We start from the raw sequence: 27630 nt of genomic DNA on the forward strand, positions 1-27630 counted from the left end.
TATTATCTGCATGATCTGGCTTTATCTTTCACCGGTGGAGATCATCTTCCTCCTGTGGTGATTCTACACACATCTGTTTACCTTTACCTGGGATAAGCTTCATCACTTCCTTTCATTTATATTTTTGTTTTTATCAACCATTATTTTTACCACTGATAATTGGATTCCACTCTCTGTGGGGAGTGTTGCTGGGTCAGATATGCTTTGCCTCAAACCTGTACTATTTGCTGATTGCACTAAAGTACTCACTGTAGAGATGGAATGTTTTTGCAGTGTATATGTGTGTGTGTGTTTCTAGATATCAGTACGTTTCACTTAATGATGGATTGCCACCCATGGGCTTCATGTGTAAAAGAGAAGGGGATTTTTACCTATCCTTGCCATAACAGTTGCTTCCTCCTTTTTACTTCTAGTGGGGCATGGGAGCTCTTACCAGTTCCTAGTCACTTGATGGTGGACCATGGAAGTTTCTACTTGACTGTGCTTAAAAATTTAATTTACTGTACGTTCTTATAAATACACATTCAATGATGATAAGGAATAGCTAGTTTCCATCCTTCCATTTTTCTTGAATGTTTTTTTCCCAGGTGGACAACTGTTGGCTGATGCAGGTCTATCCTACATGGACTCTCTCTAGTGTATAATATTAAGTTTGGGATGACATTGCCCTGTTGCAATAGTTGTATGCAGTAGAGGCCCCAATTATTGTTAATTCCTGTTGCAGGAGGTTCTTTCCCTGCTCTTACAGTTGAGTTTAGGGACGTTGTCACTTCATGATACTGGTAACAGAATATATTTACACTGTTCCTACTGTGGAGTGAATGTTCCATGTCCTCCTCATAATCCTGGAAGCAGAATATCTATTCCCTGCATTTATGGTTGAATGATTTGTAATTCTGGTTCTTATGGTTAAGTTGAGGCAATGACAAGACTCCATAATCCTGGGTTCAACTCGTTGTACTTCTTACTTCTACAGTGGTTTTGGGGTCATTCCATATCAAATCATCCAGGGGGCTGCAGGTGACCCCACAGAATTCCTTGAAAAAATTCACATGTGCTCATCTACCCATATAATGAAAAATTTCCAAAGATTAGGTCAATATCTCTAATAGTTTCTGATTTACAGCCCTGTAAAATTTAGTTAATATTTTTTTTATTTTTGGCAAATTCATTTTCGAGCAACTTTGGCTGCTTAAAGCTGCAAGAGTAATGGTGGTAGAAGGCTGAAATGTGCTACATTGACTGAATTAAACTCGCAGAATTCAAAAATAGTATCAAAGCAAGTTTATTTCTCTTAAGATTTGCATAGTGAGGCTGTAGAATCACCTGAAAACCCAAAATTGTAAAAACATTGGTTTATGTAATAAGCCATAGCTCTAAGACTTAATATGATACAAAGCTGAATTTTGTTTTCTAATTTATTATAACATATCAGTTGATAAATCAGCAATTGTTGTAATTAAATGTCTGTTAGATCTCCTGTAAAACAATTTAGCTGTGTGCAATTTTTTATGATTCAGCTAAAAATAGCTCTACTTCAGGCCACAGTTTGACCATGTCATCTGTTATTCAGCCTTTTCAGATTTTTACCATATATTCTTACATCACTGAATATGATCTACAACAAATCAGGATGGTGTTCAACCTACTTTTTGAGTTATAATTTTTTAAAGTATTCTCTGACCATACGTTTTTTATTGAAAAACAAATAAGTTCAGGTGTGTTACTGTGTGCAAATATATCCATACAAGTTTGAAAAATAGCTTTCAGAATGTTATGAATCCCACTGAAATATTCTAACCAGCCTTTCACAATGTTAAATATTGAAGCTGTAAGAAACAAGAAAGAATTAATTCATTTCTGAACAAGTTTATTGGCATAACTAGTTAGATCACATGGCAATGCAAATATATTGTGTATGCAGATATGGCTGAGTTTAAGATTCATAATATAATAAATACAAAGGTAAATCAGACACAAAAAGCGCAGTGCTACAACAGGGGATAACTGAGAAAGATTATAGTCACACCAAACTGCAATAATCGTGACAATGAAATGTTTCAAAAACTGCTTTGGCAATAAATTAGCCTTAACAAGATCATATAAACATTGCTTTGTTCAGACAGCTTGAATAAATTTCTGAATTTTGAGTTTTATTATGTTGAGATCACTTTGACTTAGAACATAGTGGCAAGCACTACTGCCTTGCACGGTAGATGCACTTATCAGACAAAGAATGTGTTGGAAAGGAATCCAGCTTTCATCTTTATGTGACCTTGCAGGCCATGAGAACAGTTCGTTTCTTGATTTCTTCATAAATGACACCAACACATCGAAATGTTCATCTGATCTATCTTTTATGTTTCCCATATACCATTCACGATCGTATATGCATGCCACATATTTCCCTGGCTGATAATTGTCATTGCTATCATTAGACTCTATTTGAGCTGCTGCAGCATCACTTTCACTGCTACTACCAACAGTTACAACTGTGTACACATCATCATCTGATAACCTGCTCATATAGAATGTGTTGGTAGAATAAAGCTATGATGTGACTTAATACCTGCCACAGTTTTGTGTTTTTCATAGTGCTCAAGTAGATCAAACTTTACACAATTCTGCAGGACTGATTCCTGATTGACAATAAAGAACTGAATGCCCTGAATGTGGTCCTTTGCTCAATGGTACATATCAGAGACACTTAAAATTTGATAATTTATTATTTTACACAACCTTGAATGTTTTGAAGATCATGTTCAGAGATGTAAGAATATATGGTAAAGGCTGGTTAGAATATTTCAGTGGGATTCATAACATTCTGAAAGCTATTTTTCAAACTTGTATGGATATATTTGCACACAGTAACACACCTGAATTAAAATTGTTTTTTTCAAGTAAACAACGTATGGTCACAGGATACTTTAAAACATTATAACTCAAAAAGTAGGTTGAACAACATCCTGATTTTTTTGTAGATCATATTCAGAGATGTAAGAATATATGGTAAACATCTGAAAAGGCTGAATAACTGGTGACATGGTCAAACTGTGGCCTGAAGTAGGGTTATTTTTAGCTAAATCATAAAAAGTTGTACGCAGCTAAATTGTTTTACAGGAAATCTAACAGATTTTTAATTACAACAATTGCTGATTTATCAACTGATATGTCATAGGGAATATGAAAACAAAATTCAGCTTTGTATCATACTAAGTCTTAGAGCTATGGCTTATTATAAACCAATGTTTTTTTACGATTTTGGGTTTTCAGGTGATTTTACAGCCTCACTATGCAAATCCGAAGAGAGATAAACTTGGTTTGAGACCATTTTTGAATTCTGTGAGATTAATTCAGTCAGTGTAGCAAATTTCAGCCTTCTACCACCATTACTCTTGCAGCTTTAAGCAGCCAAAGTTGCTCAAAAATGAATTTGCCAAAAATAAAAACAAATCAACTAAATTTTACAGGGCTGTAAATCAAAAACTATTAGAGATACTGATCTAATCTTTGGCAATGTTTCATTATGTGGGTAGATGAGCACGTGAATTTTTTAAGGCATTCTGAGGGGGTCACCAGGAAAATTTTCCAAAATCTGGATGATTTGACATGGAATGACCTTTGGGGTTTTGGTCAGAAGCTAAGTTCTTTTACATAATTCCAGATGCTTGACACACAACAGTCTGTTTACTTATTGTGTATACATAATATGGTCCACATGCCCTAACAGCTGTCTTTGTGTTATGATATATTTGTTTAGTTTTTTTAATGCCCAACCTGTTAATGCAAAGGAAGAGTTATGGATCCTTATCTTTCTGGTTAAGGTTGTGTATTTTGGTTTATATATTACTCATGGATTGCACTTCTCTGAACAAACTGCAATCTTGCATATCTTTTTCTTCTTTCTGTATCAGATTAATTTCCTACTTCACAGACAAAGATCATACCTGCTTCAGATGTAGTGTAGTACCATTTGAGAAGTTATCATTTTTCTTGCACTGAAAATGTGTTTTTGATAGGAACTTGCATCCTCTAACACAATTCCCACCCTTCATCTCCACTGTTGGTGTTTTTCTTTCTAAGCCTGCCAATTCTCGAAAGTGAGGATTTAGTGGATATAGCTGCAACAGTATGGGTTGTGCAATATTATTGGTGGATAGTAGTCAGATAATATATACATATTCAAAAATGGTGCAATACTGTTAGTGGATATTAGTCACATGATATATATGTATTCAAAATGGTGCAATACTCTTGATGGGGTGTATAGACTGGTGTGCTAAACGTGAAAGTTTTTAGCAATGCTGAATGGGCAGAAAGAAGACTGAAATAGTCTTTTGTGCAAAGAGGTAAGTACGTATCAGAAATTCATTTTCAGTGTAAGAAAAATGTTAACTTTTAGGCTGTTGTCTGAAGAAAGGAAATGCTTATAATTTAGGGTTTGTGAAAAATTTATAGTTTTTTTTGTAATATTGCATTTTTTATCAAAAGTTCTTTTGCTTAAACTGTAATAGATATACAATTTATTAATAAATATATATTGTTTTAATTACTGAAAGCAAAAATAGACATTCAATTCAGGTGCTGAAAATGTTGTTGAACCACTCATTCAGCTTTAATGGGAATCGGTGAAGTGTAAAGAAATGTTGAAAATCTTTTGTTTTCATTATATTTTCCTCTATCAAAGTAAAAATTAAATCTGTTGAAAAATGACTGTTCTTTATATTTTTAAGATATGTGAAAAACTAAATCTCGTGATCACAAAATGTTCTTTATTAAGCTTTGTTACATATAGTGTTTTCTCCTAGAAAGATAAACATTCACACTAAGCCTAAATAATATAGATTTTTAGTTTATAAAAGATAAATACAGTAGTTTTTTGTGTTTTTTTTTGTTAATGTAAAGCATAGAAAAAGACATATGCAATGTATTAAGTCCACTGGTGGGAATGTGTTAAGTTTATGGACTAACAATGCTAAACTCCAGGCTTTGATTCTCTGCAATGGTTACAGTTAGCTCAATGTGACTTTGCTCACAATCAATATACATATATACATGGTATGTTAAAATATCCTTCCCCCAGCAGCACAGTGATAAACCTGTATCTTATAACACTAAAAACTGGGTTTGATACCCCTAGTGGCATAGTGGTAAGCGTATAGCTCATAACACTAAAAGCTGGGTTTGATACTTCCAGTGGAATAGTGGTAAGCCTGTAGCTCATAACACTGAAAGCTGGGTTTGATACTCCCAGTGGCATAGTGGAAAGCCTGTAGCTTATAACACTAAAAACTGTTTGATATTCAAAGTACAGATAGCCCATTGTGTAGCTTTGTGTATATTCCTGGGGCATAACTCATGCTTTGTTTTTATAATCTTTCCAATATAGTATAGTATATATCTTTACTAAAGTAAATAGGTAAAGATATATATAGTATATATCTTTACTAAGGTAAATTTTCCTAAAATTTTGTGCTAATATTTTAGAAACCAGGCTCAGGAAGGTTATAAATTTGCATTAATTTTCAGCTCTAAATAAAAAGTACATACTACAATACTTGTCACATAGATTTGTATATGACTGGGAACATCTCTGCATTCACCCTCCTGGAAAGGGATCATACTGATATTTAAATACAGTAAATAATCTTATACAGATAAGTTTGTGTCAGGGTTTATTTTTCCTAGGTATGTCTATTTGGGATGATTGAGTTTAGTAATCTAAGGATTGTTGGATATTATACTAGGTATAATATTGTTGGATATTATACTAGGTATATAATACTTTTCTGCTGGGCACTGTTACAACACTAGGATGAGTGTTACTAATGTATAAATTACCTTGTAACTTATCATGTTGTAAAGAAAAAATACTGAATTATGCATTTTTTTGCTAATCTGTTTTGAAATATCAGTGACTAGTGTTATTTGGCTCACATTTAATAAATTTACTACTTTAAAAAAATCATTTACAAAATTAAACCAGCCAAAATTATTTTTACATTTAATCTCTGATTGTGACTGTCCAAGATATAATAAGTTATGCAGTATTTATCACTTTTGATGTGTGAAAATCTGTCTTATGCAACTCATTAAGTTACCTGATACTTCACTTGACCAAATGTTAAAAACAAGGAGACATAATTAAGACATGGGGTACTTAATACTTGTGGTGAGTAAAATACAAAAATTTGATTTTTCACAAAGTGATTTTGCAGCAATTTTTTAATGTTATTTCAGAATAAAAGGTTTTTCTTTTAAGTAGTTATTAATATATTAAAAATAAGCTTTTAATGAGGTATTAGAATTTGCCTGGACTTTGTAAACAAAGAAATTGATCTCCAGATACGAACATTAACATCAAAAATGTACAAACAAAACATTTTATTAGTTATGATAATAACAAACTGGAAGAAAAGAATGAAAAACCTAATTTATCCTGCTATTCACAATAAGAATATTAAATACTTTTCAAACAAATAATAATTAATTATAACTAAGAAAATCATGTGAGTATTTGCAGTATCTTTTAACAAACCACATTTCTAACTTAATGTCTTTCTCTCATTCTCAGTAGTTTATCTTAACATTTTAAGGATTTTTGTTTTGCCAGAACATGAGATTAAATGTGACACAACTAACTACTTAACATTCATTTTACATAATTAATAATAATAAACTTTTATCCACACTTAATCACAAATATAACCTTGCATTGGTGTCATAATTTAAGGCAGTTGAAAGTATTGTTGAACTAAATAATAAAAAGGAAAATACATAAACCATAACTAAAAGTAAAATATATGTTACCACTGTAAAGTTTATTATACTGGATAAATATTTTAATGTGCTCTGTTTGGCTGTAGTAACACTGAATTTTGAAAACATTTAGTGAACTTAAAACAGTACAGATACTTGATAAAAGCTTTAAAGAAAAAAAAAGGCTTTACAAATGTATGTTGATTCATAGTTTATGATCAAACTGTACCTTTTCTGTTTAGTACAGTACTAATAGTGATACTTGTAATTTGTCTTGCAGATATGCATGGTACATCACAATGTTTCTTAAATTGCTGGAAAAAAGACATTCTTCAAAGAACACACTTTTTGGAAGCAAAGAAAAAAGAAAAGCTAATTTATATGCTAGCTGTTTAATAAATAATGATTTTATGAAACTTTGTTTATTCTTTTATCTTTGATATACTAGTTTTATCACTTTTGATAAAAAAAAAATTTAAAGCATAAAAATCTACATCTTAAGACTTCTCTGATGTTTGTGAAATCTTCTCTTCATTCTATCATTTTTAGATCATGTCAGGAATGTTGACTATAAATATAGTGAGACTTTAAGGGAATCTATTACTCGTATAAATGCATATCGTGCCTTGGCCAGTCCAACTTACATTATTGTAAAAAACAGTGATCCTATTTTGGAAGCTTTTCAGCTTAGTGATGAATTGCAAAAACTGGGATCAAATCTTCTTGAATTCAAGGTAAGTTGTTTTGTTTCTTAATACATACTTTATATTTATACAAGAAAACAAAGTTATATGATAATTCATATGATCTTCCATCATATTTGCAAAAATAGATTAATTGATGAACTTGCCTCATGAAGTTATGACCTCAATGTGTTATTCATAAGAACGTTTCTTATAGGTTCTCCTCACAGTAAACTGCTACATTATAACTCATACTGAGAACACAATTAGTATATTTAATTTATTGTTGGTAAACAAATTTTGATATTTTTTATGATTATTTGTATCCATCTAGTGGTGACTTGATTATCGGCAAGTTTCTAATTTAACTTTCTCAAGGAGAGTGATTCAGTCAAGTGGGGATTGGGTACCTTATTCTGTCTGATTATCTTACAGGAATAACATTGTGCTTTTCATTATCAAGCTATTTTTGTTACCAAATTGGGCAGTAACTGCAAGCAGAATGTTGGCTGTGCCAATTTAATGAGCATTAGCTATCGTTCTTGTATCATTAACTTAAAAGTAATACCATATTTAAAACAGTGTTTGGGAGTGAAGGAGCACATATATATGGATTTTCAGCAGATCTTACACAGATTTTTAGAGAAAGTTTTACACAGTTTTATAACATACTTTGTCAAATTTTAAGCAGAATTTGCCTCAAATTTTAGGAGAGTTATAAATTGATGTTTTTCAGTTTTCACATGATATTTATAAAGTTTCCAAGGTTACTTAAACAGAATTTAGTTAGATTAGTGAGAACTGTGTAAAATTCACATTTTCCTGTTTACTAACCAGATCAATTTATTCTTATATAGATTTACTTCTGAGAATGTTGCAAGTTATTCAAGCAACATCTCCTTTTATTTGTACAGGCAGATGGATTTGCCTATATATTTAGTTTTTCTGGTAAAAGTGTGAGCTAAGTTAAATTATTCATCATTAGACATTAGTATTAGGCCTATTACATTTATTACATTGTACTGTGTAGCTAGTCTCTCAGAGACTTTCAAGAATTAGACAAAAAATCAAGCCTTTAAGAGACCAGACAGTTTATTCAAATACCTAAAACACTCAAGACAATATACTGAACAATTCACAAACCTTCAAAATTAAACTCAGCAGGAAGTAATGTTTATATGTAACTAATTATCCTTAGGTGAGTGTGATAAGAGACCCTAAGCCTACTGAACTATTAATGATTTTACATTTATCCTATAGGATGAATATGAAAAACTCTCAGTTGAATGTTCTCAGTTTGCTGCAGCTCTGTTGGATCAGTGTCGTGATACAAAAGAAGTTATGAACATTCTGCGTCAGAGAGAAGGATGTGTTGACTCAACACCTCAACCATTTCCACGCCTTAACCATGCTATTTACTTGAGACAAAAACAAGTGAGTGGAGTTGGACAGTTTCAGTAAACCTTGCTGTTAAAAAGTGTGATGTATTGAATAACTAATAGTATACTTTGTGTAGTATACTTTGTGTAGTATACTTTGTGTAGTATACTTTGCTCTGTGTACATAGACAGCTGAAAAAAGTGTTTTCTTCATTTGAAGATTTGTTTTATGATTTATTTTATAAAACTGGTTGGATAATACAAGTATATACATCTGGAAACTTGTATATCCAATTTGACAAAAAATGTCAGAAATACATGTAGCTGAAACACATGGAGTGTTGGGTGTTATTTCTATAATTTGAACTTCTGTTTTTCAATTTATTTTAACTTTAAATGTATCTGCCACAAAGTTTGTATTTCAGTTTTAATTGTATGAGATTTATTTCTTGCTCAGTTCGTATCTGGTTTGATGATGCTTGATCTTCAACAATACTGAACATGTTGAAACAACTCAAAGCTCAAATTACTTGATCTTTTACAATACTGAACATGTTGAAACAAGTCAAGATTCAAAATACTAGTGAACATGTTGAAACAAGTCAAGATTCAAAATACTTGATCTTCAACAATATGAATTGTTAAAACAAGTCAAGATTCAAAATACTTGATCTTCAACAATACTGAACATGTTGAAACAAGTCAAGATTCAAAACTTGATCTTGATCTTGTTGAAACAATACTGAAACAATGTTGAAACAAGTCAAGATTCAAAATACTTGATCTTGAACAATACTGAACATGTTGAAACAAGTCAAGATTCAAATGATCTTCAACAATAGTGAACATGTTGAAACAAGTCAAGATTCAAAATACTTGATCTTCAACAATACTGAACATGTTGAAACAAGTCAAGATTCAAAATACTTGATCTTCAACAATACTGAACATGTTGAAACAAGTCAAGATTCAAAATACTTGATCTTGAACAATACTGAACATGTTGAAACAAGTCAAGATTCAAAATACTTGATCTTCAACAATACTGAACATGTTGAAACAAGTCAAGATTCAAAATACTTGATCTTGAACAATACTGAACATGTTGAAACAAGTCAAGATTCAAAATACTTGATCTTGAACAATACTGAACATGTTGAAACAAGTCAAGATTCAAAATACTTGAACAATACTGAATGTTGAAACAAGTCAAGATTCTACTTGAAACAATGAACATGTGAAACAAGTCAAGATTCAAAATACTTGATCTTGAACAATACTGAACATGTTGAAACAAGTCAAGATTCAAAATACTTGATCTTGAACAATACTGAATATGTTGAAACAAGTCAAAGCTCAAAATACTTGATCTTGAACAATACTGAACATGTTGAAACAAGTCAAGGTACAAATTACTTGATCTTCAACAATAGTGAACATGTTGAAACAAGTCAAGATTCAAAATACTTCATCTTCAACAATACTGAATATGTTGAAACAAGTCAAGATTCAAAATACTTGATCTTGAAGAACACTGAACATGTTGAAACAAGTCAAGATTCAAAATACTTGATCTTCAACAATACTGAACATGTTGAAACAACTCAAAGTTCAAATTACTTGATCTTGAACAATACTGAACATGTTGAAACAAGTCAAGATTCAAAATACTTGATCTTCAACAATACTGAATATGTTGAAACAAGTCAAGATTCAAATTACTTGTTCTTGAACAATACTGAACATGTTGAAACAAGTAAAAATCTCTTGAACAATACTGAATATGTTGAAACAAGTCAAGATTCAAAATACTTGATCTTCAACAATACTGAACATGTTGAAACAAGTCAAGATTCAAATTAATTGATCTTCACCAATAGTGAACATGTTGAAACAAGTCAAGATTCAAAATACTTGATCTTCAACAATACTGAATATGTTAAAACAAGTCAAGATTCAAAATACTTGATCTTGAACAATACTGAACATGTTGAAACAAGTCAAGATTCAAAATACTTGATCTTGAACAATACTGAACATGTTGAAACAAGTCAAGATTCAAATTACTTGATCTTCAACAATAGTGAACATGTTGAAACAAGTCAAGATCCAAAATACTTGATCTTTAACAATACTGAACATGTTGAAACAAGTCAAGATTCAAATTACTTGATTTTCAACAATAGTGAACATGTTGAAACAAGTCAAGATTCAAAATACTTGATCTTCAACAATACTGAACATGTTGAAACAAGTCAAGTTTGAAAATACTTGATCTTCAACAATACTGAACATGTTGAAACAAGTCAAGATTCAAAATACTTGATCTTGAACAATACTGAACATGTTGAAACAAGTCAAGATTGAAAATACTTGATCTTCAACAATACTGAATATGTTGAAACAAGTCAAGATTCAAATTACTTGATCTTCAACAATACTGAACATGTTGAAACAAGTCAAGATTCAAAATACTTGATCTTCAACAATACTGAACATGTTGAAACAAGTCAAGATTCAAAATACTTGATCTTCAACAATACTGAACATGTTGAAACAAGTCAAGATTCAAATTACTTGATCTTGAACAATACTGAACATGTTGAAACAAGTCAAGATTCAAATTACTTGATCTTTTACAATACTGAACATGTTGAAACAAGTCAAGATTCAAATTACTTGATCTTCAACAATACTGAACATGTTGAAACAAGTCAAGATTCAAAATACTTGATCTTCAACAATACTGAACATGTTGAAACAAGTCAAGATTCAAAATACTTGATCTTGAACAATACTGAACATGTTGAAACAAGTCAAGATTCAAAATACTTGATCTTCAACAATACTGAACATGTTGAAACAAGTCAAGATTCAAAATACTTGATCTTCAACAATACTGAACATGTTGAAACAAGTCAAGATTCAAAATACTTGATCTTCAACAATACTGAATATGTTGAAACAAGTCAAGATTCAAAATACTTGATCTTGAACAATACTGAACATGTTGAAACAAGTCAAGATTCAAAATACTTGATCTTGAACAATACTGAACATGTTGAAACAAGTCAAGATTCAAATTACTTGATCTTCAACAATAGTGAACATGTTGAAACAAGTCAAGATTCAAAATACTTGATCTTTAACAATACTGAACATGTTGAAACAAGTCAAGATTCAAATTACTTGATCTTCAACAATACTGAACATGTTGAAACAAGTCAAGATTCAAAATACTTGATCTTCAACAATACTGAACATGTTGAAACAAGTCAAGATTCAAAATACTTGATCTTCAACAATACTGAACATGTTGAAACAAGTCAAAGCTCAAATTACTTGATCTTGAACAATACTGAACATGTTGAAACAAGTCAAGATTCAAAATACTTGATCTTGAACAATACTGAACATGTTGAAACAAGTCAAGATTGAAAATACTTGATCTTCAACAATACTGAATATGTTGAAACAAGTCAAGATTCAAATTACTTGATCTTCAACAATACTGAACATGTTGAAACAAGTCAAGATTCAAAATACTTGATCTTCAACAATACTGAACATGTTGAAACAAGTCAAGATTCAAAATACTTGATCTTCAACAATACTGAACATGTTGAAACAAGTCAAGATTCAAATTACTTGATCTTGAACAATACTGAACATGTTGAAACAAGTCAAGATTCAAATTGCTTGATCTTTTACAATACTGAACATGTTGAAACAAGTCAAGATTCAAATTACTTGATCTTCAACAATAGTGAACATGTTGAAACAAGTCAAGATTCAAAATACTTGATCTTCAACAATACTGAATATGTTGAAACAAGTCAAGATTCAAAATACTTGATCTTGAAGAACACTGAACATGTTGAAACAAGTCAAGATTCAAAATACTTGATCTTCAACAATAGTGAATATGTTGAAACAAGTCAAAGCTCAAATTACTTGATCTTGAACAATACTGAACATGTTGAAACAAGTCAAGATTCAAAATACTTGATCTTGAACAATACTGAACATGTTGAAACAAGTCAAGATTCAAAATACTTGATCTTGAACAATACTGAACATGTTGAAACAAGTCAAGATTCAAAATACTTGATCTTGAACAATACTGAACATGTTGAAACAAGTCAAGATTCAAAATTACTTGATCTTGAACAATACTGAACATGTTGAAACAAGTCAAGTCATTCAAAATACTTGATCTTGAACAATACTGAACATGTTGAAACAAGTCAAGATTCAAAATACTTGATCTTCAACAATACTGAACATGTTGAAACAAGTCAAGATTCAAAATACTTGATCTTCAAAAATAGTGAACATGTTGAAACAAGTCAAGATTCAAAATACTTGATCTTGAACAATACTGAACATGTTGAAACAAGTCAAGATTCAAAATACTTGATCTTGAACAATACTGAACATGTTGAAACAAGTCAAGATTCAAATTACTTGATCTTGAACAATACTGAACATGTTGAAACAAGTCAAGATTCAAAATACTTGATCTTGAACAATACTGAATATGTTGAAACAAGTCAAGATTCAAAATACTTGATCTTCAACAATACTGAACATGTTGAAACAAGTCAAGATTCAAATTACTTGATCTTCAACAATACTGAACATGTTGAAACAAGTCAAGATTCAAAATACTTGATCTTCAACAATACTGAATATGTTGAAACAAGTCAAGATTCAAAATACTTGATCTTGAACAATACTGAACATGTTGAAACAAGTCAAGATTCAAAATACTTGATCTTGAACAATACTGAACATGTTGAAACAAGTCAAGATTCAAAATACTTGATCTTCAACAATACTGAACATGTTGAAACAAGTCAAGATTCAAAATACTTGATCTTTAACAATACTGAACATGTTGAAACAAGTCAAGATTCAAATTACTTGATCTTCAACAATAGTGAACATGTTGAAACAAGTCAAGATTCAAAATACTTGATCTTCAACAATACTGAATATGTTGAAACAAGTCAAGATTCAAAATACTTGATCTTGATCTTCAACAATACTGAACATGTTGAAACAAGTCAAAATACTTGATTTGAACAATACTGAACATGTTGAAACAAGTCAAGATTCAAAATACTTGATCTTCAACAATACTGAATATGTTGAAACAAGTCAAGATTCAAATTACTTGTTCTTGAACAATACTGAACATGTTGAAACAAGTAAAATTCAAAATACTTGATCTTGAACAATACTGAATATGTTGAAACAAGTCAAGATTCAAAATACTTGATCTTCAACAATACTGAACATGTTGAAACAAGTCAAGATTCAAATTAATTGATCTTCACCAATAGTGAACATGTTGAAACAAGTCAAGATTCAAAATACTTGATCTTCAACAATACTGAACATGTTGAAACAAGTCAAGATTCAAAATACTTGATCTTGAACAATACTGAACATGTTGAAACAAGTCAAGATTCAAAATACTTGATCTTGAACAATACTGAACATGTTGAAACAAGTCAAGATTCAAATTACTTGATCTTCAACAATAGTGAACATGTTGAAACAAGTCAAGATCCAAAATACTTGATCTTTAACAATACTGAACATGTTGAAACAAGTCAAGATTCAAATTACTTGATTTTCAACAATAGTGAACATGTTGAAACAAGTCAAGATTCAAAATACTTGATCTTCAACAATACTGAACATGTTGAAACAAGTCAAGTTTCAAAATACTTGATCTTCAACAATACTGAACATGTTGAAACAAGTCAAAGCTCAAATTACTTGATCTTGAACAATACTGAACATGTTGAAACAAGTCAAGATTCAAAATACTTGATCTTCAACAATACTGAACATGTTGAAACAAGTCAAGATTGAAAATACTTGATCTTCAACAATACTGAATATGTTGAAACAAGTCAAGATTCAAATTACTTGATCTTCAACAATAGTGAACATGTTGAAACAAGTCAAGATTCAAAATACTTGATCTTCAACAATACTGAACATGTTGAAACAAGTCAAGATTCAAAATACTTGATCTTCAACAATACTGAACATGTTGAAACAAGTCAAGATTCAAAATACTTGATCTTGAACAATACTGAACATATTGAAACAAGTCAAGATTCAAATTACTTGATCTTGAACAATACTGAACATGTTGAAACAAGTCAAGATTCAAATTGCTTGATCTTTTACAATACTGAACATGTTGAAACAAGTCAAGATTCAAATTACTTGATCTTCAACAATAGTGAACATGTTGAAAGAAGTCAAGATTCAAAATACTTCATCTTCAACAATACTGAATATGTTGAAACAAGTCAAGATTCAAAATACTTGATCTTGAAGAACACTGAACATGTTGAAACAAGTCAAGATTCAAAATACTTGATCTTCAAAAATAGTGAATATGTTGAAACAACTCAAAGCTCAAATTACTTGATCTTGAACAATACTGAACATGTTGAAACAAGTCAATATTCAAAATACTTGATCTTGAACAATACTGAACATGTTGAAACAAGTCAAGATTCAAAATACTTGATCTTCAACAATAGTGAACATGTTGAAACAAGTCAAGATTCAAAATACTTGATCTTCAACAATACTGAACATGTTGAAACAAGTCAAGATTCAAAATACTTGATCTTCAACAATACTGAACATGTTGAAACAAGTCAAGATTCAAAATACTTGATCTTCAACAATACTGAACATGTTGAAACAAGTCAAGATTCAAATTACTTGATCTTGAACAATACTGAACATGTTGAAACAAGTCAAGATTCAAAATACTTGATCTTGAACAATACTGAACATGTTGAAACAAGTCAAGATTCAAAATACTTGATCTTCAACAATAGTGAACATGTTGAAACAAGTCAAGATTCAAAATACTTGATCTTCAACAATACTGAACATGTTGAAACAAGTCAAGATTCAAAATACTTGATCTTCAACAATACTGAACATGTTGAAACAAGTCAAGATTCAAAATACTTGATCTTCAACAATACTGAACATGTTGAAACAAGTCAAGATTCAAATTACTTGATCTTGAACAATACTGAACATGTTGAAACAAGTCAAGATTCAAAATACTTGATCTTGAACAATACTGAACATGTTGAAACAAGTCAAGATTCAAAATACTTGATCTTCAACAATACTGAATATGTTGAAACAAGTCAAGATTCAAATTACTTGATCTTCAACAATACTGAACATGTTGAAACAAGTCAAGATTCAAAATACTTGATCTTCAACAATACTGAACATGTTGAAACAAGTCAAGATTCAAAATACTTGATCTTCAACAATACTGAACATGTTGAAACAAGTCAAGATTCAAATTACTTGATCTTGAACAATACTGAACATGTTGAAACAAGTCAAGATTCAAATTACTTTGATCTACTGAACATGTTGACAATTACTGTTGAAACAAGTCAAGATTCAAATTACTTGATCTTCAACAATAGTGAACATGTTGAACAATACTGAACATGTTGAAACAAGTCAAGATTCAAATTACTTGATTTTCAACAATAGTGAACATGTTGAAACAAGTCAAGATTCAAAATACTTGATCTTCAACAATACTGAACATGTTGAAACAAGTCAAGATTCAAAATACTTGATCTTGAACAATACTGAACATGTTGAAACAAGTCAAGATTCAAAATACTTGATCTTCAACAATAGTGAATATGTTGAAACAAGTCAAGATTCAAATTACTTGATCTTGAACAATACTGAACATGTTGAAACAAGTCAAGATTCAAAATACTTGATCTTGAACAATACTGAACATGTTGAAACAAGTCAAGATTCAAAATACTTGATCTTGAACAATACTGAACATGTTGAAACAAGTCAAGATTCAAAATACTTGATCTTGAACAATACTGAACATGTTGAAACAAGTCAAGATTCAAATTACTTGATCTTGAACAATACTGAACATGTTGAAACAAGTCAATATTCAAAATACTTGATCTTGAACAATACTGAACATGTTGAAACAAGTCAAGATTCAAAATACTTGATCTTCAACAATAGTGAACATGTTGAAACAAGTCAAGATTCAAAATACTTGATCTTCAAAAATAGTGAATATGTTGAAACAACTCAAAGCTCAAATTACTTGATCTTGAACAATACTGAACATGTTGAAACAAGTCAATATTCAAAATACTTGATCTTGAACAATACTGAACATGTTGAAACAAGTCAAGATTCAAATTACTTGATCTTGAACAATACTGAACATGTTGAAACAAGTCAAGATTCAAAATACTTGATCTTGAACAATACTGAATATGTTGAAACAAGTCAAGATTCAAAATACTTGATCTTCAACAATACTGAACATGTTGAAACAAGTCAAGATTCAAATTACTTGATCTTCAACAATAGTGAACATGTTGAAACAAGTCAAGATTCAAAATACTTGATCTTCAACAATACTGAATATGTTGAAACAAGTCAAGATTCAAAATACTTGATCTTGAACAATACTGAACATGTTGAAACAAGTCAAGATTCAAATTACTTGATCTTCAACAATAGTGAACATGTTGAAACAAGTCAAGATTCAAAATACTTGATCTTTAACAATACTGAACATGTTGAAACAAGTCAAGATTCAAATTACTTGATCTTCAACAATACTGAACATGTTGAAACAAGTCAAGATTCAAAATACTTGATCTTCAACAATACTGAACATGTTGAAACAAGTCAAGATTCAAAATACTTGATCTTCAACAATACTGAACATGTTGAAACAAGTCAAGATTCAAAATACTTGATCTTGAACAATACTGAACATGTTGAAACAAGTCAAGATTCAAAATACTTGATCTTCAACAATACTGAATATGTTGAAACAAGTCAAGATTCAAATTACTTGTTCTTGAACAATACTGAACATGTTGAAACAAGTAAAAATTCAAAATACTTGATCTTGAACAATACTGAATATGTTGAAACAAGTCAAGATTCAAAATACTTGATCTTCAACAATACTGAACATGTTGAAACAAGTCAAGATTCAAATTAATTGATCTTCACCAATAGTGAACATGTTGAAACAAGTCAAGATTCAAAATACTTGATCTTCAACAATACTGAATATGTTAAAACAAGTCAAGATTCAAAATACTTGATCTTGAACAATACTGAACATGTTGAAACAAGTCAAGATTCAAAATACTTGATCTTGAACAATACTGAACATGTTGAAACAAGTCAAGATTCAAATTACTTGATCTTCAACAATAGTGAACATGTTGAAACAAGTCAAGATCCAAAATACTTGATCTTTAACAATACTGAACATGTTGAAACAAGTCAAGATTCAAATTACTTGATTTTCAACAATAGTGAACATGTTGAAACAAGTCAAGATTCAAAATACTTGATCTTCAACAATACTGAACATGTTGAAACAAGTCAAGTTTCAAAATACTTGATCTTCAACAATACTGAACATGTTGAAACAAGTCAAAGCTCAAATTACTTGATCTTGAACAATACTGAACATGTTGAAACAAGTCAAGATTCAAAATACTTGATCTTGAACAATACTGAACATGTTGAAACAAGTCAAGATTGAAAATACTTGATCTTCAACAATACTGAATATGTTGAAACAAGTCAAGATTCAAATTACTTGATCTTCAACAATAGTGAACATGTTGAAACAAGTCAAGATTCAAAATACTTTGATCTTCAACAATACTGAACATGTTGAAACAAGTCAAGATTCAAAATACTTGATCTTCAACAATACTGAACATGTTGAAACAAGTCAAGATTCAAAATACTTGATCTTGAACAATACTGAACATATTGAAACAAGTCAAGATTCAAATTACTTGATCTTGAACAATACTGAACATGTTGAAACAAGTCAAGATTCAAATTGCTTGATCTTTTACAATACTGAACATGTTGAAACAAGTCAAGATTCAAATTACTTGATCTTCAACAATAGTGAACATGTTGAAAGAAGTCAAGATTCAAAATACTTCATCTTCAACAATACTGAATATGTTGAAACAAGTCAAGATTCAAAATACTTGATCTTGAAGAACACTGAACATGTTGAAACAAGTCAAGATTCAAAATACTTGATCTTCAAAAATAGTGAATATGTTGAAACAACTCAAAGCTCAAATTACTTGATCTTGAACAATACTGAACATGTTGAAACAAGTCAATATTCAAAATACTTGATCTTGAACAATACTGAACATGTTGAAACAAGTCAAGATTCAAAATACTTGATCTTCAACAATAGTGAACATGTTGAAACAAGTGAAGATTCAAAATACTTGATCTTCAACAATACTGAACATGTTGAAACAAGTCAAGATTCAAATTACTTGATCTTCAACAATAGTGAACATGTTGAAACAAGTCAAGATTCAAAATACTTGATCTTGAACAATACTGAACTAGTTGAAACAAGTCAAGATTCAAAATACTTGATCTTCAACAATAGTGAATATGTTGAAACAAGTCAAGATTCAAATTACTTGATCTTGAACAATACTGAACATGTTGAAACAAGTCAAGAGTCAAAATACTTGATCTTGAACAATACTGAATATGTTGAAACAACTCAAAGCTCAAATTAGTTGATCTTGAACAATACTGAACATTTCAGAACAAGTCAATTGTTGTTTAAATGACTCAAACAGTTAGAGAAGTTGGTAAAAATCAATGAAGTTTATATTTTTGGTTTCTTGAAGTGATTTCATCTTAGACTCACAGATAGGAAAAGTTTGAACTTCATGTGATTCAGCAACACTTCTAGTATGCTATTAAAATTAGTGCCAAAAATCACATAAATGTTAATTCTGGCCCCTTTATCTTGTCACTATGTGTGTTTTATACCTAAACATTTTTTGCCATTGATTGTCATGGAGTCTAAAAGTAGCCTTAATAGATTACTGTTATAAATATGGAAAACCTGGCCATTGCAGCTGTTTAAACCAGCAGTTGTTTTAATACAGTAAGGATACAATACTGCAATGATGATTTTTCTAGTTCAACCACATCAAATGAACAACAGAGAGCTAAGCTAATATTATACATCAGGATAAAGGAATTAGGCAAGAAAATTTATGATGAGAATATTCCATCTGTCCGAAATGAGTTTACTATTTAAAGAAACCAGTCCATATGTTTATTGATGGGAAGCTTCATGTTATGCTTGTAGACACTGGTTCTTAGCTAAGATAGTTCAAGACAATGAACCATAAAATTTGAATTATGTTTGTCTGTAGTTGAATAACTACTAAAATAGACTCTCCTCCTATGTAAAGTAACTGGGCTCCCTACATTTATTTCCCTATAATTGTGGTTGTGATTTGGGCCTTCATTTGGCTCAGACATCCTGCATACTTCACCAATGTCTCTATAGGAAATTGAAAGATGTAAAACTATATAGTCAGTACTTCTACATTTAAGAACATCAGATGTAGTCACCTTTGAGATATAGGAAGTCTGTTATCAAATCTTTGCATAAAGGAAGCTTACAAGAATTGAATGGTCAGGTCTTTTGGTTTTGATGTTTTTACTGGTGAAACTATGGTTGTAATAAATAATGTATTTGTGAAGTATACAATAGTCTTATTTTTCCTCAATTCCATTCATTTTAAGTGCAGACACTAGTGATATTGCAGTGGAAGTAGTGTTACCACAACCACAATGTGTAAAATAACATTTAATTGTCTACTGTAGCAAAAGAAAAGGTATTATACCATTTTGAAAGAGCTAGTAAAACTTTGAGCCCCAAATTATTTTCTTCAAATGTGTACACTGTGTTCAAATAACATACCACTAAAGAGGTTGGTGAATTTTTGAAGTTCAGAAGACCAGATAACAGAATGGCTTCAGAACTACAACTTTAATGTTGTACATTGTCCGAGTTGAAAACCTGGACTTTCTGATGTATTGTCTCAAAGATGGTGTGCTAAGGAAGAATGTAAACACTGTGAAAAGAGGGAAGCAAAAGACAATAATGATGACTAATCTATGGTACAATGGAATATTGCCCAAGATGTGGTCACTCATCTCAAAGATGCCGAGGCATAAGATACAATTATGAAACTAACTATTCAGTTGTTTAAGAATAGTGCAGAAAGGACCTCATGGCAGAAACTAGTTTTATACAGTCAAGAGATTCATTAATTTTAAAAGAGGGCCTGTTATATTGAAAATGAGAAAATACCAGTGGAGAAGAACTTTGACAACATTTGATTCTTTCTAAATTCAGAAGAATTCCATCATCTCCACAATCTTTCAGTTGCTGAAGTCTTAAGGAGTAATGGAATGCTTCTATTGGGTTAGGTGCTGAAAATCTGTAGAGAATTAGCGTAAAGTGCTGTGAGAAAAACGTCTTTAAAAGAAGCATGGTGGGTTAATACAGCACTGTTGTATTAAAGCACTTCTTGAGGGAGTTTTTTTTTCTGTGTGCTTAGTCCTCCACCATAGAGTAACAGTGGGAATGGATACCTCATAATTGTGAAGGACTATTTCACCAAATGGTCAAGAACCAGAAGCCTTTCCAAAGAAATTTACCAGTGACTTTGTTTCAAAATTTAGCATGTCTATCCCTCTTCCTGTTTTGGGTCACTTAATGGTTTTTATGGATATCTTTATTTCACTACTTTACCAAGTGGGTATGAGTGAAGCAGGTACTTCTAGTATTTTTGGAAAAGAGTGGAATAAAGATATTAGGAATTAAAATTCCAACATTTCTCTTGAGTTAAAGTAACAGAACCCATCATCCTTTGCATGCACTTAGAGCATCACATGTATGCTTACATAAAGCTCTCTTCTAATCTGAAAAGTTGAAGTAAAACAACCAGTTCCTATTATGAGCTGCATACCAAGTATATGTAGCTGTGTCATATTTTAGCATTATGTCCTATGAATCACATATGATACATAGGACAGAGATAGAGCTGTGGAATATCTCTCAGTTCAGGAATGGAACTTTGAATCAGCTTTGATTGCATAAGTGTGGTAGATTACTGGGTTTAAAAATACCAGTATAACAACCCTTCATGCATTTTCTGATGTCATGGTGGAGAGGTAGAGTTAACCATTTATGTGGATAACAAACAAAAGTTTAGGATAAAGATCTTTCATTGCCACTTATCAGTTATTGAACATAAAAATACAGGCAACATCACTGATGTCCAGGAGAGAATTTAAAGTACCATTGGACCTTCTGTACTCTCATTTGGAGGATAGTCATGTAGCAGTGCCTTGTATAGAATATACCAAAGGACTAATGACATTACATAGAAAAGACTTAAATCGGATAACTTTAAAATTAAAATTTGCTATAATGTTAATAGTTATTAGACTGGATTCCACTGAGGTGATGTGGTATTTTCTTTACAATCCACACCACAAAAAAGTACAAATTGGAAACTTTGAGGGAAGGACCACATATTGTGTTTAAAAAAAAATTAAGGATATGGTTTACAGACAGACAGTCAAAGCTAAAGATCATCTACAATGATTATCTTTTACGTCAGTGAGAGAAGTGCTAGATGGGTAACTCTGTCAGAGAATATGTCTGTGGAGAATCAGCTTGTTGAGAAGCTCATGGTTTCTCTCAAGATCGTTTACAGATGATTGACAAAGATAGAGCCACTAATGGATTTACCTGGTTATCTGCCTTCAGAGAATTTCTCAAGTGACAACATAACCCTCTGACAACTATCAAAACAACATGACTAAATAACAATTCAGTGTAATGTTTTATTTTTGTATAAGATGTGTTCAAAAGACTTCATGGTCCAAGAAGTGGGCAGTGTTATAATTTATATGTTTGCAGGAAGCTGCTATTCACAATGATTATGTGATAGTCAAGAAGGGTTTGATGGTATTTGGAAGTAAGGGTACATTTTAAATATGAGAACTAATAACCATTACAAAATGATAAGTCAATGGGTATTTAGTGAGTGATCCAGATATGGTTAGTAATGAGATGAACTGGGGATATTTATTTACTTTATCAATTATCTATGGAATTGTAAAAGTCTTTTATTTGTTAGTTAGGTATAATGCCATTAACAAGGAGTTTCTGTTTAAACATTATTTGTGAACAAGGTCTATAACATATGATAACATGAATAGTCTATAGAAATATTTAGGAAGAAATCAACTAATTTATTATTATTACATGGACTGGATCTTAGATCTTGTTTACAAATAATCTAAAAGTACCCACCAATGGATAAAACACATTACAACAAGAGCTTGCAACAGCCTCATAAATCCAACTCTGGCTCTGGTTGAAGACACTCAAGATTAGCTGTAGGTACTGATGATTGATGTCACTTATCAACAGGAGTGGTCTCACTATCATGTGAGATAGCAGACACCAGTTTGTGAAGTAAAGGGATCCTGAATCAATAGTGGGCTTTTCTAAGCCAGAAGATATATTGCAGAAATAACCACAGATCACAGAGAAGACTGAGATAGAGTAGAGCTAAAAGACAAACTGCTGAGTAGAAGTTGTTAGTTTACAAAAGGCCTACCATTCATCGCAATATTTGGGTCCCTGAGAGCTTATACAATTCTGTGTCCATGACATTGAAAACATCTTGGTCAGTTGATGGTCAAAAGTCTTGAAGGAAAGTTTCTGGCCATAACTGCAGTTCCACAGTAGTTGAGCAAAACATATTAATCTGCTGACATTCAAAGGTACAATGAAGGAATATTTGGATCATTTTTTGAAGCCAGAAATGGATAGATCCTGGAACCAGCTACAAAAGGGCTGGTTCTGTGTCTAGAAGGTCTAATCCTAGTATTCTATCAAACATTTAAATCAGGAACGACTCATTATTGAGTTGCACCAGAGATTTGACCCTATGGAAAATAGAGCAATCATTGGGTCATGTGCAGACTTGATTGCGTATATGAATGATCTTCACCCTTTGTATGGTAAAACTTACCTTGCATTGGTCTCGTCAGATCATGAGGACATCCTTATTGACATGTTTATGGAAAGGTTAGCCAGTGAGATGATGCAACATGACACATTTGTAAGAAACCTTCTAACTTTGAATGAGACAGTATTTATCAAGTGTGGTATGAAGTCATCACTTCCAGCCAGTTACATGAAAGAAAGAAGCCTGTAGCTTCAGTTGTAGTGACCTCACCTGGGACGGATGTCTTATGGAGAAAACCCTGTCATGTCAGATACAAGTGCAGCTGAGAGTCTACCAACCACACATCCCAGCACTGCAATCCAAACACACTAGTATTCAGTGAAAGGACAAGGTTATTCCAGTACCCCCAAGCCACTGATGACCTTGCCAAGGGGTATTCTGAGAAAGAAGTGAAATGCTTGCTTTACATGTGGAAAGTTGGGTCACCTTTGTATGAAATACCCATATCTTATTGAGCAGCAAAGTAGGTAAAGCTATTAGTTTCAACCAATTGTGCAACAAGTACAAGAGAACTAAAGGCAGGTAGTGAGTAATGTTGTTACAGCTTCAGGAAACTAGAAGAACCTAATATGGAGCTGACTGCCAACAGGAGTGCAAGAAACAATTTGCATCAAAAAGTGTGGTGATCAGCCTAACTGTCATGGGTAGATATTTGTAAGTGCCTGTGGGAATAAAAGAACAGAGTTTCTGTTTGATAACAGAGTGGCCAGAACAGTGGTAAATCTTGTGGTAGCTTTGAGTAAAACTATCACTTGGATCAACATGACCTTAATTCTGACAAATGGAGACAAACTAGGTTATACTCTGCCTATGTCTAGAAGGTTTTACTTACAGAAAGAAAGTAGTCAAAACAGAGAAATACATCAAGCTTTCAGTACGATTATTCTGAGCCCTACATATTTAAAAATGATCAACCATATCACTAAAGAATCTCATTTTTAATCAAAAGAAAGTTATATGATAAGGTTGGTAGTGTTGTTATGGTCTTGAGATAGACACCATCTTTAGCCAGTTTATTTACATGTTTTCATGAAAGACAAGAGATAGAAAAATGCCCACAACAGTTTCAAGTACTTTCATCAAAGGAACGTTGATGACTCCTTTGCTACCTTTAAGTATTCTGGTTCTGTTGAACTATAAACCTTCCCTTTGAGATGCTTTAATTAGTAGCAATAAAAGTCAATTTTAATGTTAAATATTTGTATCATAAGAAATATTTAAAGGCTTCTATTTAAACTTTGTAAGCTTCATTCCAAATATATTTTAAGAAAATGTATATAAAATATTATTTCATTATGCATATAAAATATGTAGTAAATATGAAATCTTATCTTACATAAAGAAATGTAATAGCATTAAGGAATTATGTAAAAAAGGCCTTCCAATTGTTATTTTTATATTTAATCTACATAATACTTCATAATTACATAAATAAGACTAGTTTTAGTTCACCATGTACAATCAAAGTGCCAAAATATCTTGCCATAAGCCTACCATAAGTAATTGGTTGAAAAGCGTTATTTGAAGGGTGTATCTTCAGGTATAGATGAGATGTTGTTGTTTAAACCTAATTGTTATCAACAGTTCGTCTTTAGGTTTAAGAACCAGATATCAACCTTAAAATAATTTTATGTAGTTAATAAATGTCCTTGTTGTTATCTGATCTAAGATCCTCCAATAAATCAAGTGCAGTTGAACATTTCCTGAGAGAATGTGATATTTTTGTAACATTCAGATGGTGTGAAATTTGACACCTACCAGTAATGAACATATTCTATGAATAAATGATGGGAAAATTAGTAAAAGTAAATTTATTTCTGTAAAAATATAATTGTTTTATTGTTTTTTGCTTCTGGTAAAACTGTATTGGTTCTGCCCAAAGAAAACTGTTAACATTTTTGGTGGAGTATGCATGTTTGAGGTCTGTGAATGGATCAGTTATATTGGAACATTCCTCTAGTGATTGTGATGTAGTTGTTCACTCAGACTACTTTAAGGTGTTAATGAGTGCCAGTGATGGACACAGCGTCTGTTTAAGAGGACTTTCTCGTGTATAAACTAAAGCCAATAATTGACCAAGTAAATTCTTGTTTCATGTGAAATGTTTAGTAAACTTCCTAACAGAAAAAACAAAATCTTGAAGAATTATCTAAAGTTAAAAAATGCTTTATAGATACACTTGTCTTGTAAATTAATGCAACATGAAAAAATATAAGAACTGAGAAGTTAATGTGAAAAACGTTTTCCAATCACAAAACATACTTAGACATGAGCATTGATAACATGTAGTAATAGGTAATATTTTAAGATTAATGATACCTATTATTAGATAATTATTTTAATAGTTATTTGGAAATAGAGAAAAACTAATTTCAATGTAGTATGGTGAGACATGATTTTTACATACTGATTCATTTAATTAGTGGGTACAAATGTACTAGCTATACTTTGTATGTTATTATGTCTTTATGGCAACAAATGCATTAATATACTATATATTGCTACTTTTGCACTTTGAAAGTAGCAGTATATAGTATATGAATGCATTTAATTAGTGGATACAAATGTAGTAGCTATACTTTGTATGTTATTATGTCTTTATGGCAACAAATGCATTCATATACTATATATTGCTACTTTCAAAATGCAAAGTTAACTTTCCCTCTTTATTATAAATTCTAAAGTCATGTCAAAAATATGTGGTATATACATATCAGACTAAAAATGATTTGTAAGATAATAAAGCTAATTCTGTGTAACTTGATAATGCCACAGATAATTATGCAAGAACATCATCTAGAGTTACTAATATGCACTGATTGTTCAACGATGATATCCTGTCTGTTAAAGATATATTCTTTATATATATATATATATTCAGTATTTGAAACAAACTAACTTCACAAGTATTTTATAATTATTTTCAAGATAATTGGTATTGTTTAACATTTTATATCCTTTTTTGTTTTTAGTTTGTGACACATTCATATTGTCAGCAAGTAATATGCTCTGTTTGGGTTGGAGAGCTATCAGACTGGTGGAGTTGGTCAACCAAAAGAAGAACCATGCACATTCTTATGCATGCCTTAATGGCCCCATTTCTTGTTCTGTTTTATGTGTTACTTCCATCCAAAACTTTGAAAAAGCCTCTAAAGGTACCATTGAATCGATTCATTTACTCTGTTGTGTTTTATGTTTACTTCCTTATGTTTTTGATTGCTTCGCTCTACAATGAAAAACATGATCTTCTTCATCCAGTGAGATGGTCAGAAGTGGCTGTGGGCTTTTGTGTTATAGGACATGCACTAGAGCTAGTTTGTAGCATGTACCATCAGAAACCAAAAGTGTTTTTTAGATCTTTCTGGGCAATCTATGACGTGATCACATTTAGTTTTTTTCTCATTGCTGAATCATTGTGGTTTGGATTATACATAATGTCTAAGGTGGACAAAACATCTGTGTACTTAACTCGTGAACAGTGGAGCCCATTCCATTGTTTCTTAATCGCAGAGGGTCTTTATGCACTAGGAACTCTGTTTGCTTTCTGTAGGATTTTATTTTGGTACGAAGCTCATACAAAACTTGGACCTTTGGGAGTTTCTCTCCGATACATGATATATGATGTTTTAAAATTCTTGCTGATAGTTCTTGTCATTCTGTTTTCCTTTGTTATTGCTATAAACTCCATATACAGGAACTACAAAGGACACATCTTATATTTAGAAGATGGTCAGGAGAAACATCAGCCTAAATCATTTAGCACGTAAGTTTTTTGCATATAAAGTGGATTTAAACAGTTAAAGAATGGAC

At 31.2% G+C, this 27630-nt stretch overlaps 1 protein-coding gene across 8 annotated transcripts in view; it reads left to right on the top strand.

Moving 5' to 3' along the window:
- The window catches only part of LOC143236655 (short transient receptor potential channel 6-like), an 88651-nt gene that overhangs the window by 45436 nt on the left and 15585 nt on the right, over window positions 1-27630 (top strand). For all 8 annotated transcript variants that reach the window (XM_076475076.1, XM_076475125.1, XM_076475198.1 and 5 more), the window contains exons 5-7: window positions 7309-7493; window positions 8703-8876; window positions 26793-27583. In XM_076475076.1, coding sequence (XP_076331191.1) covers window positions 7309-7493; window positions 8703-8876; window positions 26793-27583 — 1150 coding nt within the window. The remainder of the gene's footprint in view (window positions 1-7308; window positions 7494-8702; window positions 8877-26792; window positions 27584-27630) is intronic.

This window comes from Tachypleus tridentatus, chromosome 1, assembly GCF_004210375.1.
Source record: "Tachypleus tridentatus isolate NWPU-2018 chromosome 1, ASM421037v1, whole genome shotgun sequence".
Taxonomy (NCBI): domain Eukaryota; kingdom Metazoa; phylum Arthropoda; class Merostomata; order Xiphosura; family Limulidae; genus Tachypleus; species Tachypleus tridentatus.